The sequence below is a fragment of the Melanostigma gelatinosum genome (genome assembly GCF_949748355.1).
Source record: "Melanostigma gelatinosum genome assembly, chromosome: 9".
Classification (NCBI taxonomy): domain Eukaryota; kingdom Metazoa; phylum Chordata; class Actinopteri; order Perciformes; family Zoarcidae; genus Melanostigma; species Melanostigma gelatinosum.
The window spans coordinates 4966090-4979185 of NC_136642.1; the positions used below are offsets into that span (position 1 = coordinate 4966090).

Sequence of the window (13096 nt, forward strand, 5' to 3'; positions counted from 1 at the left end):
AAGTAGAAAGTAGAAGACCGAAGGAGGCTGAATATAGGATGGGGAAAAAAGGAGGGAGGGAGAGAGAGAGATATTGACTGAAAAGGGTAGAGGAGTCGACCATCCTTTGACGGCCCGTGTGGGCCCAAGCTTCATCTCTAGCGTCTGTCACCGTGGAGACAGCTGATCAAATCAGCAGCAGCCCAGGGGAATCCAAACCTCCACCGGGGAAAAGTGGAACAAGAGAAACCCCAAAACAGCAGAGCATCTCTTCTCCAGTTCCCTTTCGCTGTCAGACCCAGAAATCCAAAAAAAGAAGAAGAAGAAGACGACAGGGAAGGGGGGGGGGGGCGCAGTGGATGGGATTTTAAAAGCATGACAGCGAGCAGCCATTCATCCGTCGCTCAAAAACGTACAGCATTCTTTTTTACGACTGCACTGCCAATAAAGCGAACAGTCGAGGTGGAGGAGCCGACTGGTGTACAGCAGCTGTATCAGCGTCTGTATTCATCATGCACAGCATGTCTGAGGACAGTATTAGGCCCCAGTGTGAACGGCTCAGCACAACAAGGCACTTTACATGGAGGAGGTGACGCTGCAGGAATCCAGAGCACAGCCAGGAAGTACACAAAGGTTGTGCACGTACCGCCGCTGTGTCACCTGTAGACGTTAAGACACCGTCACCTGAATGACATGTCTGGTGAAGTGGCTTAAAACTGTAGAAGCCTTAGAAGGCAATTTGTCACTGCCAGCGTCCCCCCCCCCCCCCCCGCCCCGCCCCTGAAACAACCTACTGAGGGAAAATAAGGAGAAAAGAAAACCTGCAATGCAGACTGAATGGATTGGACCGTTTGGAAATTTTAAATGTCAACTGTCAAATTTCCCAGTGTTCAATTTGATTGTGATGGAATAGGGTTACAGTTCAGCAGGCAATGTCTGATGGGATATATTCATCATTATTGGGTAATTGCAAGGAGCTCTGGCGTGCTCAGGCAGAGAGAGAGAGAGAGAGGGAGAGAGAGAGAGAGAGAGAGAGAGAGAGAGAGAGAGAGAGAGAGAAAGAGAGAGAGAGAGAGAGAGAGAGAGAGAGGGAGAGAGAGAGAGAGAGAGAGAGAAAGAGAGAGAGAGGAGGGAGGGAGAAGGGGGGAGAGTGTGAGATGGAGAAGGAGGAAAAATAAAGAGGTACTTGCTCCAGTGAAATTATTCACAAATGCGTGAAAATGTGACATTAGGAGAAGTATGCTCTGTCATTAAAGCCTCCACATCGACAGAGTGCTAAACATGGGTTCAGTTGCTCCCTGACTTGTCGTCATAGCGGGAGATGGGCGGTGGGTGATGGAGGTCTGACACCGCTCTGCTCCTGCTGCTGCAAAAAGCAGTGAATTCACACTCCTTCACATTCGCTGACTTCGGTGTGAAAATGGTTCGTTTCGGTGGCGTGAGAAGAGCTTTTGCTGCACAGTAATTGCCATTCGACTCCTCTCAAGCTTTTTATCTGCAACAAGTGCCATTTAACTACAGAGCAAGGCATCTGTCTGGATGTAAATATAGTGCAGGCAGAGGGGTTGCACTGGGGCCCATGGTGTGGAGGACGGGGGGGGGGGGGGGGGTCGCATGGGTCGCCCTATGACAATGTGATGGGAGGAAAACCGCCCCTTGTCATCTCATAAATACGCCTGAGTTCAAAAATGATTTCACATTAAGCTGTAGTACCATTTGCTATTTCCCTTTAAAAAAAAAGGGGCTTCGGGGCTCTGCAGTCGAGTGTGTCGTCCACACAACATTGCAAGTCCATTGCAAAGTTATTTAGGCCTTGCAATGCTGATCAATACAATTTCAACATTTGAACATTTGTAATTGCGCTTAAGCGACACTGGCTTCCAGAGGATGCAGCCTTGCTTACTTATCTTCTCACGCCACCATGATGCTGACATTGAGCATCATTACAACACTTGCCAGCGTGGCTGTCGACTCTTGGTCTTGGCATTTGTTCAGGTCACACTTTGAGCATGTTTTGCTTTCAAATCTTGAGTGAATCGAGTCCTTATCTTTGTGGCTTGAGTCTAACTCTAATCCTCGTCTCACTATAATCCCTGGGAGTTGGAATGAGCGGTGAAGGCGACGATGGTTTAGCAGACAAATAAATGAGAGAATACTCAATTTTCCCGAAACACCAAAGAAATTAGCACTTATTGCCGCAAATGGAGGCGATCGATAATGAAAAAAAGAAGGTGAAATCTACTTTCGTGCAGGTTTCTCCTGAGACGGTTTACATTTTAAAGAAACAAAGAAACTGGTTGTCGATAGGTTTTTTTTTTTTTACAGTTTGACTTCCTCTGAAAAACAATAACATGTCAACACAATCCCTTTTCATACCCCAGTGAACAGCGCGTAATTGGAAACCGCACATTTACAAATGATGTAGCCACTACACTGCTAAAAACAAATCCCGCAGCGCGCCATTAACAGGTAATTCGCAATTAGTTACCATGTGAATGTTCGTCTCCGGTGGGAGTGATTAGCCCAACACGAGATGTTGTGCGGGGAAACAAAGCGCGTGACCCATCTGCGCGGGCAGACAAGGGAGTGGGGGGGGTTTAGCAGGTGTGTTCGCTCCGGCTAGGTGGGCGAGACGGCAGGCAGGCATTTGACACCCTTCTAACAACAGGAGACCTCCGAGGTCTGACAGCCAGCGCTGCGCGCTGCATGAGGAAGTCATGGTTTCACAGAGAAGATGGACTGCAGGTGATGCAGCTGCTATCTTTAACCCGATGCCTCCCTCCAGGACCGAGTGCACCGTTTGAATTGTTGTTCTCCCACACCTCTCTTTACCTCTCTCTCTCTCTCCCTCCCTCTCCCTCTCATCCTCCCCGATGCTCAGCCTGCAGAAGTCTCCTTCCCATTCAGAGCTGTGTTCCAAAATGAGTCATTCACCCGCTTGAAAAGAAACCTTCTCGCCATGACGCATTTCAGAAGCACTGAATCATTTTTATTTTCTTTATAAATTCTCAATGATATTTTATTTCCTCTCAAAAATGAATTTGTATCACCATGAAAAAGAAAAAGAGGGCTTTTCATTTCATCCCTTCAAGCTGCCTCTTAATTTGCAGCATGCACGGGCCCTGCAGACGTCTCGGTACAGCACTGCAAAAACAAGGCCTGTAGTGCGAGTATGATGATTGAGAATGTAAGAACGGTAAAACAGCAAATGGTTTGCACTTAACTACACCAGACTTCTGTCTGCCTGCATCCGTGTTTCGTTCCCTGAAGTTGGTTCAGGGAAGTTGGTTGTGCCGTGATGTCTCGGCTGACATTTGGAGGGATAACGCGGTGATTTTCAAACTGTGACTCTGATATGTGGGGAAATTACAAGAGTGCTTTTGCTCCAACAAGCCCGTGAAGATTCAGGTTAGCAACATTTATACAGACAGTATAAGGACATGTAAGGGAAAACATAGGCTCCTGTTGTGACAGCGTAGAAAAGAAAAGCAGGTGAGGCTCATCAAGCAAACGCTTGGAGAATATAAAGAAGCTTGTTCTACTCTCGGGTTCCCTGACAATATGGTAGGAGAGGCTTGTATCTTTTGTGTATGACAAAAAAATCTGCCAGTCTTGGAAAACTTTACAGGGGACTCTCCTCAGACTCAAAGTGAATTTACCAGTCACAGGTATTATACCGTCTGTGGAAACAGTGGTGAAATGTCTCCGGAAGGAGCTTTGTTACACGAGTTATCTCATGCACTTGGAGACGACACATTCTGAACAGGAAGCCTCGATGACAAACTGTATTTCACCAGGCAGGGAGGGCAGAAGAGAGAAGAGGCTATTCAGTCGCATTATGGGAAGTGCAAGGCAAGGCAAGTTCATTTGTACAGCACATTTCAACAACAAGGTAATTCAAAGTGCTTCACATGAAACCATTAAAAGCATAAAGGCAAAAGTAAAGGAGATTTAAAACATACATTGAAACAATAATCGATGTCTCCCTGAGACATTGCGCTGCACGCAATCAACCATACACTGCCGCAATTCTGCAATTACTCGCACACAAACCACGTCTGGAAAAGATCTCTGCCGATCTGCGTTTTATAGTGTACGCCTTGCACGAACTCGGTCCCGGAGGAAATGGCGATATATTGTGCAGTTCTTTTAAAACCATTAAAAGCATCAAAACATAAGGCAAAAGAAAAAGAGATTTAACAGCAATTAAGAACAGTGTAAGAAATAAAATACAGTAGTAAAATGCAGAAATGCAGGAAATTGATTCATATATTAATTGAATGTGGTTCAATTAAAGGCAGCTGCAAACAGAAAAGTCTTCAATCTTGATGTAAATGAGCTGAGGGTCTCAGCAGACCTGCAGCTTTCTGGGACTTTGTTCCAGATAGAGGCAAGTGTAGGATCCAATGTTGTTGGATCCTGACCCATCTCACTGGAGGGACTACAAGTCACAGATTGTAACAGTTCCTTTTAAAAACTCCCTCACTTTATGTCAGTACATTACTAAACAGCTGGCGTGGCACTTTGATTTGTATTTTTGAAAACAAGATGAAAAGGTCAAATATAGGACAAATATGACTTATTTGACAGTGTTACATATTATGCTGATTTTAAGATCTTCACAATGGTCCCCTCTTAGTTTTTGTATTGATTTTAAAGTTGTTTTATGAGTTTATAAGGCACTACATGGCCTTGCACCGCACTACTTCATTAAAATTGCTCTTAGTTTTTGAACCAGTGAGGCCGCTCAGATCCTCCGTTTCCACAAAACAGAACAAAAACGTTTTGCTTGACGCTGCTTTCAACCATTGGAGCAGCCTCCCAGACGATCTGATCGCTGAGAATATTGAGATTTTTAAACAGAAACTAAACATAAAAATCACTGTGACACACACACACAAACGGTGACATGTATGTGCACTCAGAGGGAGGCTCTAACACAATCCCCCAGCATGCATCTTTTTACCCTCCCACACATCAGGTGTCCGTGTAAAGCCAGAGCCCTCGCAGAGCTCACACACACACACACACACACACTGTATATGGACAAAGACTGTAGCACGCTGAGGAAAAAGGGCGTGTGGGGCTTCTTCCCTTTTGTCAACAGGATGGGAAGCAGGGAGGTGGAAGCCGGGGCATTACTCTCCTCAGGGCTGGCTCTGGGATTTCCTCCAGAGGACAGAATAGGAAAATGCAACACCGTATAAATAGATTCTCCCCGCTCACAGATACGGCCTCAGCGGGGAGGGATGAAGGCACTGCACAGAGCAGTAATGACGTTAACAAAGCCTCTCGATGCAGTGTCATTTGTAGATGGGGGGGATATTGTTGTATGATAGATTTGATGCCGGGGCCTGTAACAGCACCCTGTTTGAGCAGGTTTTGTGGCTGTAATTTTGTTTAAAAATCAAGCTTGTTTTTGAATGTTGGTTTGCATTTGTGTGAAGACATGGGTGCCATAATGTGTCATGTTGCCCAGCATGCTGGCTGAGAGGCTGAGACTCATTGTCCTCTCTCCCCCCCCCCCCCCCCCCCACTGTGGTGCCTGCAGGGTGGAAAGGAGCCAGTCTGTCTGCCCATCGTACAAACTGCAGCTGGAAGAGTGTCTGTCTGCCGAGCAGGTGCCCACCCCAGAGCTCATCCAGGGCTACGTCAAGAAGGTAGGCCTGCTTTACAAATGCCAAGCTGAAGAGGTTTGGTCAGTTTGTGTCCAGCTGGAAGGAGCGATGCAGGAAGGAAGGAAGGGAGCGAGAGATAAGGAGGTCTGACTGCAGAGGATTTGTAGTGGATTTTATTCCACTTGAATCCAAAGCAGAGAAAAATCCAGAATATAAACCCAGTCTGCACCCAAAACTCGAACTACTTTGGCCCTGCATGTGGCCCCGTCTGAACACAATGTCCGTGTGTTTACGACTGCGTTTCAGTGACTCGACCACGTGGCTGAAACTGCAAGCACGCCGCCGTCAGGCTGAAGGCTTTTAACTGCAGCCTGTCACTAAATGCTTGGAGGCAGGTGCCAGTGAATTACACGATGTTAGAGGAGCGACAACAACAAAAAAAAGTTATATTTGGATGTAATTGCTGCTTCAAAAGATTACAAAAGGAAACAGGGGTGGCGTGTGTTCTTCGGGAGTTGTCAGGTATGAATTAGTGGGAACTTTACAACCGATTGTGTTGCAACTCGACTAAATTATGAGCCATTTCGACAGGCTTCAACTGCAGAAATATGATGCGGTAGCTTATTATTAACCCTCAGTATCCAACAGTTTCTGAACAGTTGTCTAAAAACTGATATTTTTGCCATGCTGCAGTTTATCCCGAGTCAAATTCAGGCGGCATGTTTGTAACATACTAAAAGCTGTGTTTCCTTAACGGTTCATGGCTAATGCACACTTGGACACCAAACGGCTTCACATTTCTGTATTTTCCATCGAGGGCATGAAAGCAGCGAACGGCAGCGAGAGTCACGTTCACTGCTCTGATCATGAATTGGCTCTCGATCGCATGTCACTGTTGTGAATGCACTGCTGCGGAAAGCCTGTTTGAAATGGCACTTCAGATGATAGATATGCACACACAGTATATACACCAACGCACCCTCCTCTCTGGTGAGCAGGTTATGCCGCGTCATCGTGATTCAACCTCACAGCCCTCGTCTGCTTAATCTGTATATTACCGAGTGTCACGTCGGCCTTTGAAGCCTCGCTCCTGAACCTTTCTGTACATTTTGCCCTTCGATTAGTCATGCAACCGCAGTCCTGTAGGACCTCATTACTGTTGGTTGTCATTTTAATCTACTGAGCTGCTACAGGCTTGCTGGAGGAGAAGGCCATGCTAGAAATCTATTAAAAAGGGAAGTGGACATGGATGAGTGGTGGAGGAGTGAGCTGCTCCCCGTTTCCTCCTGTTTTTCCCATCTCCTCTCATTTTCTTTCACTTCCTCGCCGTCTCAATCTGTCGGCATCCCTCTGCCTCTCTTTCCATCATCTCTCCGTCCTGCTCAATCTCTCTCTCGCTCCGCGGTTTTTCATCTTGACCTTCAGACACCTCCTCCTGGTGCCACTTTAATAACTTACGGGGGGAAATAGGAAATGTGGTCTCAAGTCAAAATTGAAATGAGTTTTTCCTCTGCAGGCTGTTGATATTCTGGTGGCAGAATGAGGGACGCTGCTTCAGGATTATTTTTCATCAACTTTGTCCTCTGCATCATTTCGGTTAATGAAGAGAAACGATGCGACGCAAAGTTCCCTTTGTGACCTCGAAAACCTCGTTTTCTTGACCTGAGGTGGTTCCATCTAAGACGGTCTGTTCATTTAGATTAAGAAGTTAAGAACAATGATCATTTGCATTATTTATTTTGTATTATAGTACCGTAGGTCCAAATAGTGTCTATGAGGCATTTTAAAGGCTGCAACCAACAATTATTCTCATATTCAACCAACCACGCAGCATCCAGTTTCCCCTTCTGTTTCCATTCAGCTAGCAGCGTAACATGTATTTAAATTGTCTTATTCCAGAGTGTCAAACTGTATAGCACACTATATATTAATGCTGTATCATCTAGTTCCACCTTTCAACTCATGCTACAAGAGGAAAACCGTCGACTGGATATGAGCAGCAGACGTACTGTGACGTCACCCACCGGTTTGGGAATTTCCGTTTTGAAGCCTCGAGTTTGGTATTTTGACCGAGGCCATCTCGGTATTTTGGAACCAGAAGTGACACGAGAGGGTGGAGCAAAGTACCGAACACTAAATAAGACATTTTTAGGCTACTAAAATGTTACAATTAACTTGAATTATGAATTATGAATCTGTGCTACATTTGACTGTGAACTTACATATCTTACCATCCATGTACACGAACCGTCTAACCGTCATGATGTTGGACTGTTGGTAAGATGTCTCTGGAACAGGAGATCTGATCTGAATGGTTCTACTTTGTCAAACACAGAATTTGATTAAATTATAATGACAATGGCGCTAAAAATAAATTCAATCATTATAGCACACTGTTCAAAATCTACTTTGCGATCAACTGCACCAACATTGAAGAGTCAAAGCTCTCTCTCTCTCTCTCCCTCTCCCCCTCCCTCTCTCTCTCTCGCTCTCTCGCCCTCTCTCTCTCTCTCTCCCTCTCCCCCTCCCTCTCTCTCTCTCGCCCTCCCTCTCTCTCTCTCGCCCTCCCTCTCTCTCTCTCTCTCTCTCCCCCTCCCTCTCTCTCTCTCGCTCTCTCTGCCTGCATTATCATTAAATGAGAGACAACAGTTCCCTTTTATCTCAGCAATTCCATCTCAACACATTGGTATTGGTATGGGGAATATAATGTGGAAGCACCCAGAGAGCGTTCACTGATATTAAACAATATCGCTGGAAACAATGTGACTGTTTTCCAATTTAATTTCATAGTGAATAACCTGCGATTTGATTTGATTTTTATTCTTTCCTCACTGTGGCTCCAGATGGAGACGGGCACCGCCTTCGCTTGGTGGGGGTGGGGGGGTTTGATGGAGGGGTGCAGAAATGGAGAATGGCATCATTCACATTCTCCGACAGTTAAAGTTTCAATTTCGCTCTGTGGCAGAATCCCAATATTGACAGAGAATAAAAGACAGAAGAAGACAGTGGCGCGCTGGATGTGTGATGTGGCCCGTGCCTGACTCGGGTTGCGGCCGCTCCAATCTAATCAACGACTGAGTGATTGGACAAGCTGCTGGGACAAAGAGAAAAAGAAGGGTGAAGAAAAAACAGACAGATGCAGATTATTGTGGGGAAAAGAATTCCATTTCAAGATAGTTGATCTCCAAGTAATTCTGAAAGTTTGGTTCCAGTTTGAGATCTCTTGGGAAATAACTTGGTGTATGTTCTGCTTCATAGGTTGGTTTCATTTTGCATTCTGAATTTACAATTTAGGTGTTTTGCTGATGCTCCAAACCCCGAAACTAACGAGCGCAACAACAGCAGCTTCACAAGACAAGATCTCTGCATTTGTCTTTTTCATTCTAACTTTGAATTTCTTTTTTTCGCCCAACAGCAGATCCAGGATGCTGCTGACCAGGGGGTGATGTTCGTGGGATTTGTCCAGGAACCCTACGGGGCCCCGTGCACCAGGATCCGACAACCAGACACCCCCTCCCTTTCCCTGCACTCCAGCCCCAGCTCTGTGCTCGGTTCGCTGGGCAGCTGCAGCCCCTCGAACCCCTCAAGCCCCAGAAACCACGCAGCACCTGGAGCTCAAGCGGACGCGGTGGACAAAGACGGCAATGAGGAGGCCTCATGCGAGGCCGGGGAAGGAGCACCGAGCGGGGAGAAGAATCAAAGCGGGAACACTGGGAGCCAGTCAGGGAGCGGGGTGGAGGGCAGTCAGGGCGGAGTCTCGCCTGTGGCGTCTCCAACACCTGAGGGAGATGTGGAGCACAGCGAGGAGCTGACGGAGGAGGTGACGGAGGAGGAGTCGCCGTGTCACAACAACAACAAAGACAGCGGCAGAGGCGCACAGGAGAGGCCGAGGTACCGCCCGCGGAGGGGCGACGGTGAGTGGCCTCTATGGTTACCATCATCAACTCAAACTAAAAGGATGTGTTGAGCAAAAACACATGCAAATTAAGACTATAAAGCTCTAGGATGCTGTGACGAATGAATTGGGGGGGAAGAGAGTAGAGACAAAGCAAACGCAACAGTAGGTGAATGACGTAGTGAGGTGTTGACCATGACGTTTTCTGGGATGATTCCTGTTCTGGGTAACGGACAGCCATGGAAACATCCCATGTGCTGCAGTGACACTGGGGGCAGGTGGATGAGTTCATCAGCAAGCAGCGTGTTTCAGACAGGAGACCGCTGTTCAACCTAAATCTAAGTATTTCACCATTGTTTCCTCATCCTAACTAAATAATTCACAATCTGTTCCCGACCCTAAACAAGTAGTTTTGTGGCCTAAACGTAACTGAGTTTCCTGTGAAGACGGAAGTTTATTTTGAAAAGACCGTATGCGGTAACGAGCGGAGGGTGACGCGTGTTGGAAAACGCTTTCGTAGGAAAACGCACGAAAAAGGATGTCTCCCCCCCCCAATGCAAAAAAACAAAACATTTTCTTTACAATTTTTAAAATGCAGTTTTTTAGTGAGCACCACAAACACAATTCTTATCACCACCATTGTCCTGGGGTGGAGGCAGATATCTCCAAAGGTATCTGACAACTAAAGTATTTGCATGACTAAGTATCACTGGGGGCTGTGAGTAAATCTTGTTGTTTGGGTGAACAGAGTCTTTAAAGGAAATTACACTAATTGGCCAAATGGGGGCTCTACAAGTAAATGTCAAAATTTTACAAATTGAAAGCGTGACAAGTCCAAACGACACGAGACATGCCACACAGACAGAACTAATGACAATTAACATAATTAAAGGTCAAAACTGAAAGGATCAGTGTTTCTGTCTGGACATGAGCTGAATGTTGTCTTAACCGAACTTCATCTATTCCAAAGTAACGTTGTTTATGCTGCATGTTTCTACACATTCACACCTGCGAGCTCCTTCATCAAACCGCAGTCGACTGCTGGTCCCAGAGCAGCTGAAGCATTCGGGGGTTAAATCCTGCACTCGGGGGCATCAACTGTTAACTGTAGCTTCTCGTCTCGCATTCACAGACATTCAAACTGGCAGCTGCTAGTCTTCGGCCAATATCGCTTGAGATATCTTTGCAAACCAGTGTTTTGGTTTCATTTGAAGCCGTACCTTTTGGCTGTTTAACTGAGAACAGCGTGGCGCCCCAGATCCCTCTTGAAACACTTGGCAACCGCGGAGGTGTCATTTCTTGGTGTTGCCTCGATGTTACACAACAACGTGCTGTCTTGGGAAATAATCCTCTCTCTCCGTTACACAAAGAGAATCGTCTTATAGCATGTGGCGCATACAAATTCACACTCGCGCTTAGCTGATGAAGCAAAGTCTGTGAAAATTCTCCACCAGGAGCTTCGGCGGGTTTTTTTTTGCTTTTCGGGAAAACGCACATTTCAAGTGATGCACACGTCGGCGAGTTATTCCTTTTTCCTGTGGCAACGCTGTTCAAATTACAACAGACATTTATAGTTTGGGCTTTAAATCCCAGTGTGTTTGTGTATAGCCAGTATTTGTACGTTCAAGCGACGTTAACCAAATAATTAGAGGGTTAGGGTTAGGTTTAGGGTTAGGTTTAGGGTTAGGGTTAGCACCCAATACTGGGCGTTGCATAGTGCATGCACACACTTTGTGCTTTTAGTTTGCGTGCGTCTTTATGTGTACATGTGTGCGGTAAAACTAATTTGGCATCACAGCAGACCACAGCCCACTGGTCCATCTGGGCCTCCCTACAGTGCATTTTGCTGTGAGATAATCCCCCACTGCCTCGTCCTCTACCTCCCTCAGCTTCACAGCTCTCCCCCCCCCCCCCCCCCCCCCTCGAATCCCTGCGACAACGCCAGCAGCTCTGCTGTAGCAGCCAGCCGGGGTGGCAAAGAGAGCCTGCCAAGCTCCCATGTCCCTCTTTCTGCTCATGCCCAGTCTGCCGAGGAGGCCCGAGAGCCTCGGCTATACCGCTGGCTTGTCCTCGTTAATCCTCAGATCTCGAGGTGAGCGTCGAAGTGTTGGCCGTGGAGCTGGCGGAAGTCTGTGGCTTAAAGATGATCGCTGTCCCCGAGACTGGAGCTCTGGATAGAAACTGAGGCCGTAAGTTTGAAGAATCAAACGCTTGGATGCGTTGAAGGAAAGGGATTCTGGTGTAAGGACACACGGAACGCGCAACATGGCAGAGACAGCTGTACAATTATGTCTGGATAAGAGAACCCTGCGTCTGCTTTCAGATACAGCTCATTTGCATGAGGGAAAACATTTTGTAGGGAATTAATCGCCACCTGGGTTATTTTTTTTTAAAAGCACAGTGAGGGAACATTTCAATTCCACCATATTTTAGCTCTTTTCCAGCCTTATCTCTGCACAACGACTCTTCCATGGATTCCAAAACACATAAGCCACAGTGCAAATCAGCAGTACAATTTAAATGTATTTTGTAGGAAGAGTTATCTCTGCTGCGATGGGATCAGTGTCCAGCTGATGACGACATGTCAGGCAGGAAAGCCGCGCTGCTGACATCACTTGCAGGGTTCCTGCCGCCGACCTCGCCATTTTGGACAGCGGGGCTGCCGTCAGATAAGCCTTTGAACGACATGCTTTCAACGTCCTGACGCTAATCATGCGCTCATTTTCTTGTCAGCCGGACTGCCAGAGTCAGGTTAGCTGCACAGACTTTATTCTGACAGTCTGTGTCGATGTAATGCATTCGCTCGATTGGGTACAAAGGACTCTTTGAGTCATACTCTTGTGTGTGTGTGTGTGATAAGTATAGCTATAAATATCAAATCACCGGGGCAGTAGGTTCGTTTTTACTGCCCTATAGCACAAACATGAGCATAATAATTCTCCGAAACAGTAAGAAAGTTATTGATCGGAACAGCGTCTGGCTTTCAAATGTTGTTCTGGTTAAACGGCCGAAAAGCAAATGACGCCGCACCACTGTATCCTCTCCAGCTCCGTTTCTATTATTCATGCACTCATACATATACATATAATACGGTAATGTTTGCTTGTGTCATTTAAAGGCCACAGCAGAACAGGGAGACAAGGGGAGCGCCGAGCTTGGCAACAGACTCGTTTTAGAGATTTATGTTGGTCACTAATGGAGTTTTGTAAAGATCAAAGAACCGTAACCTCATGTTCTTGCTAACAATAAAGGATCTGCTCATCTCGCGGGAATTATAGGATGTTGTTGCTGCATCTCAAGCTTGTCATGCTCGTTCGAGTCCTGGCTGGTAAAATGGGGAGAAAGTCAATCTGTCACTATTACCCATTTAATACAATTTTATGAATACTCTGCACACAATTTTGTTGAATAAATTAATGCCGCAAAAGCACTTACTAATAATACTTGCTGACATTTAACACAGTGCAGAATGCAAATCCAAAAATATTCGAAATGCTTCCGATTTGACATTTGCAGCTGGAAAATAGAAAGATGTATTTTTCCCTCTACGCTTCATTGCAGCGATGCAAGACGTCACGGGCGAAAGCACGGCTCCAGTTTGACT

General features: G+C 46.3%; 1 protein-coding gene across 1 annotated transcript in view; it reads left to right on the top strand.

Annotated features, from left to right (window-relative positions):
* The window catches only part of rftn1b (raftlin, lipid raft linker 1b), a 94233-nt gene that overhangs the window by 46808 nt on the left and 34329 nt on the right, over positions 1–13096 (top strand). The window contains exons 4-5 of the mRNA XM_079276022.1: positions 5531–5639; positions 9013–9511. Of these exons, the coding sequence (XP_079132148.1) occupies positions 5531–5639; positions 9013–9511 (608 nt within the window). The remainder of the gene's footprint in view (positions 1–5530; positions 5640–9012; positions 9512–13096) is intronic.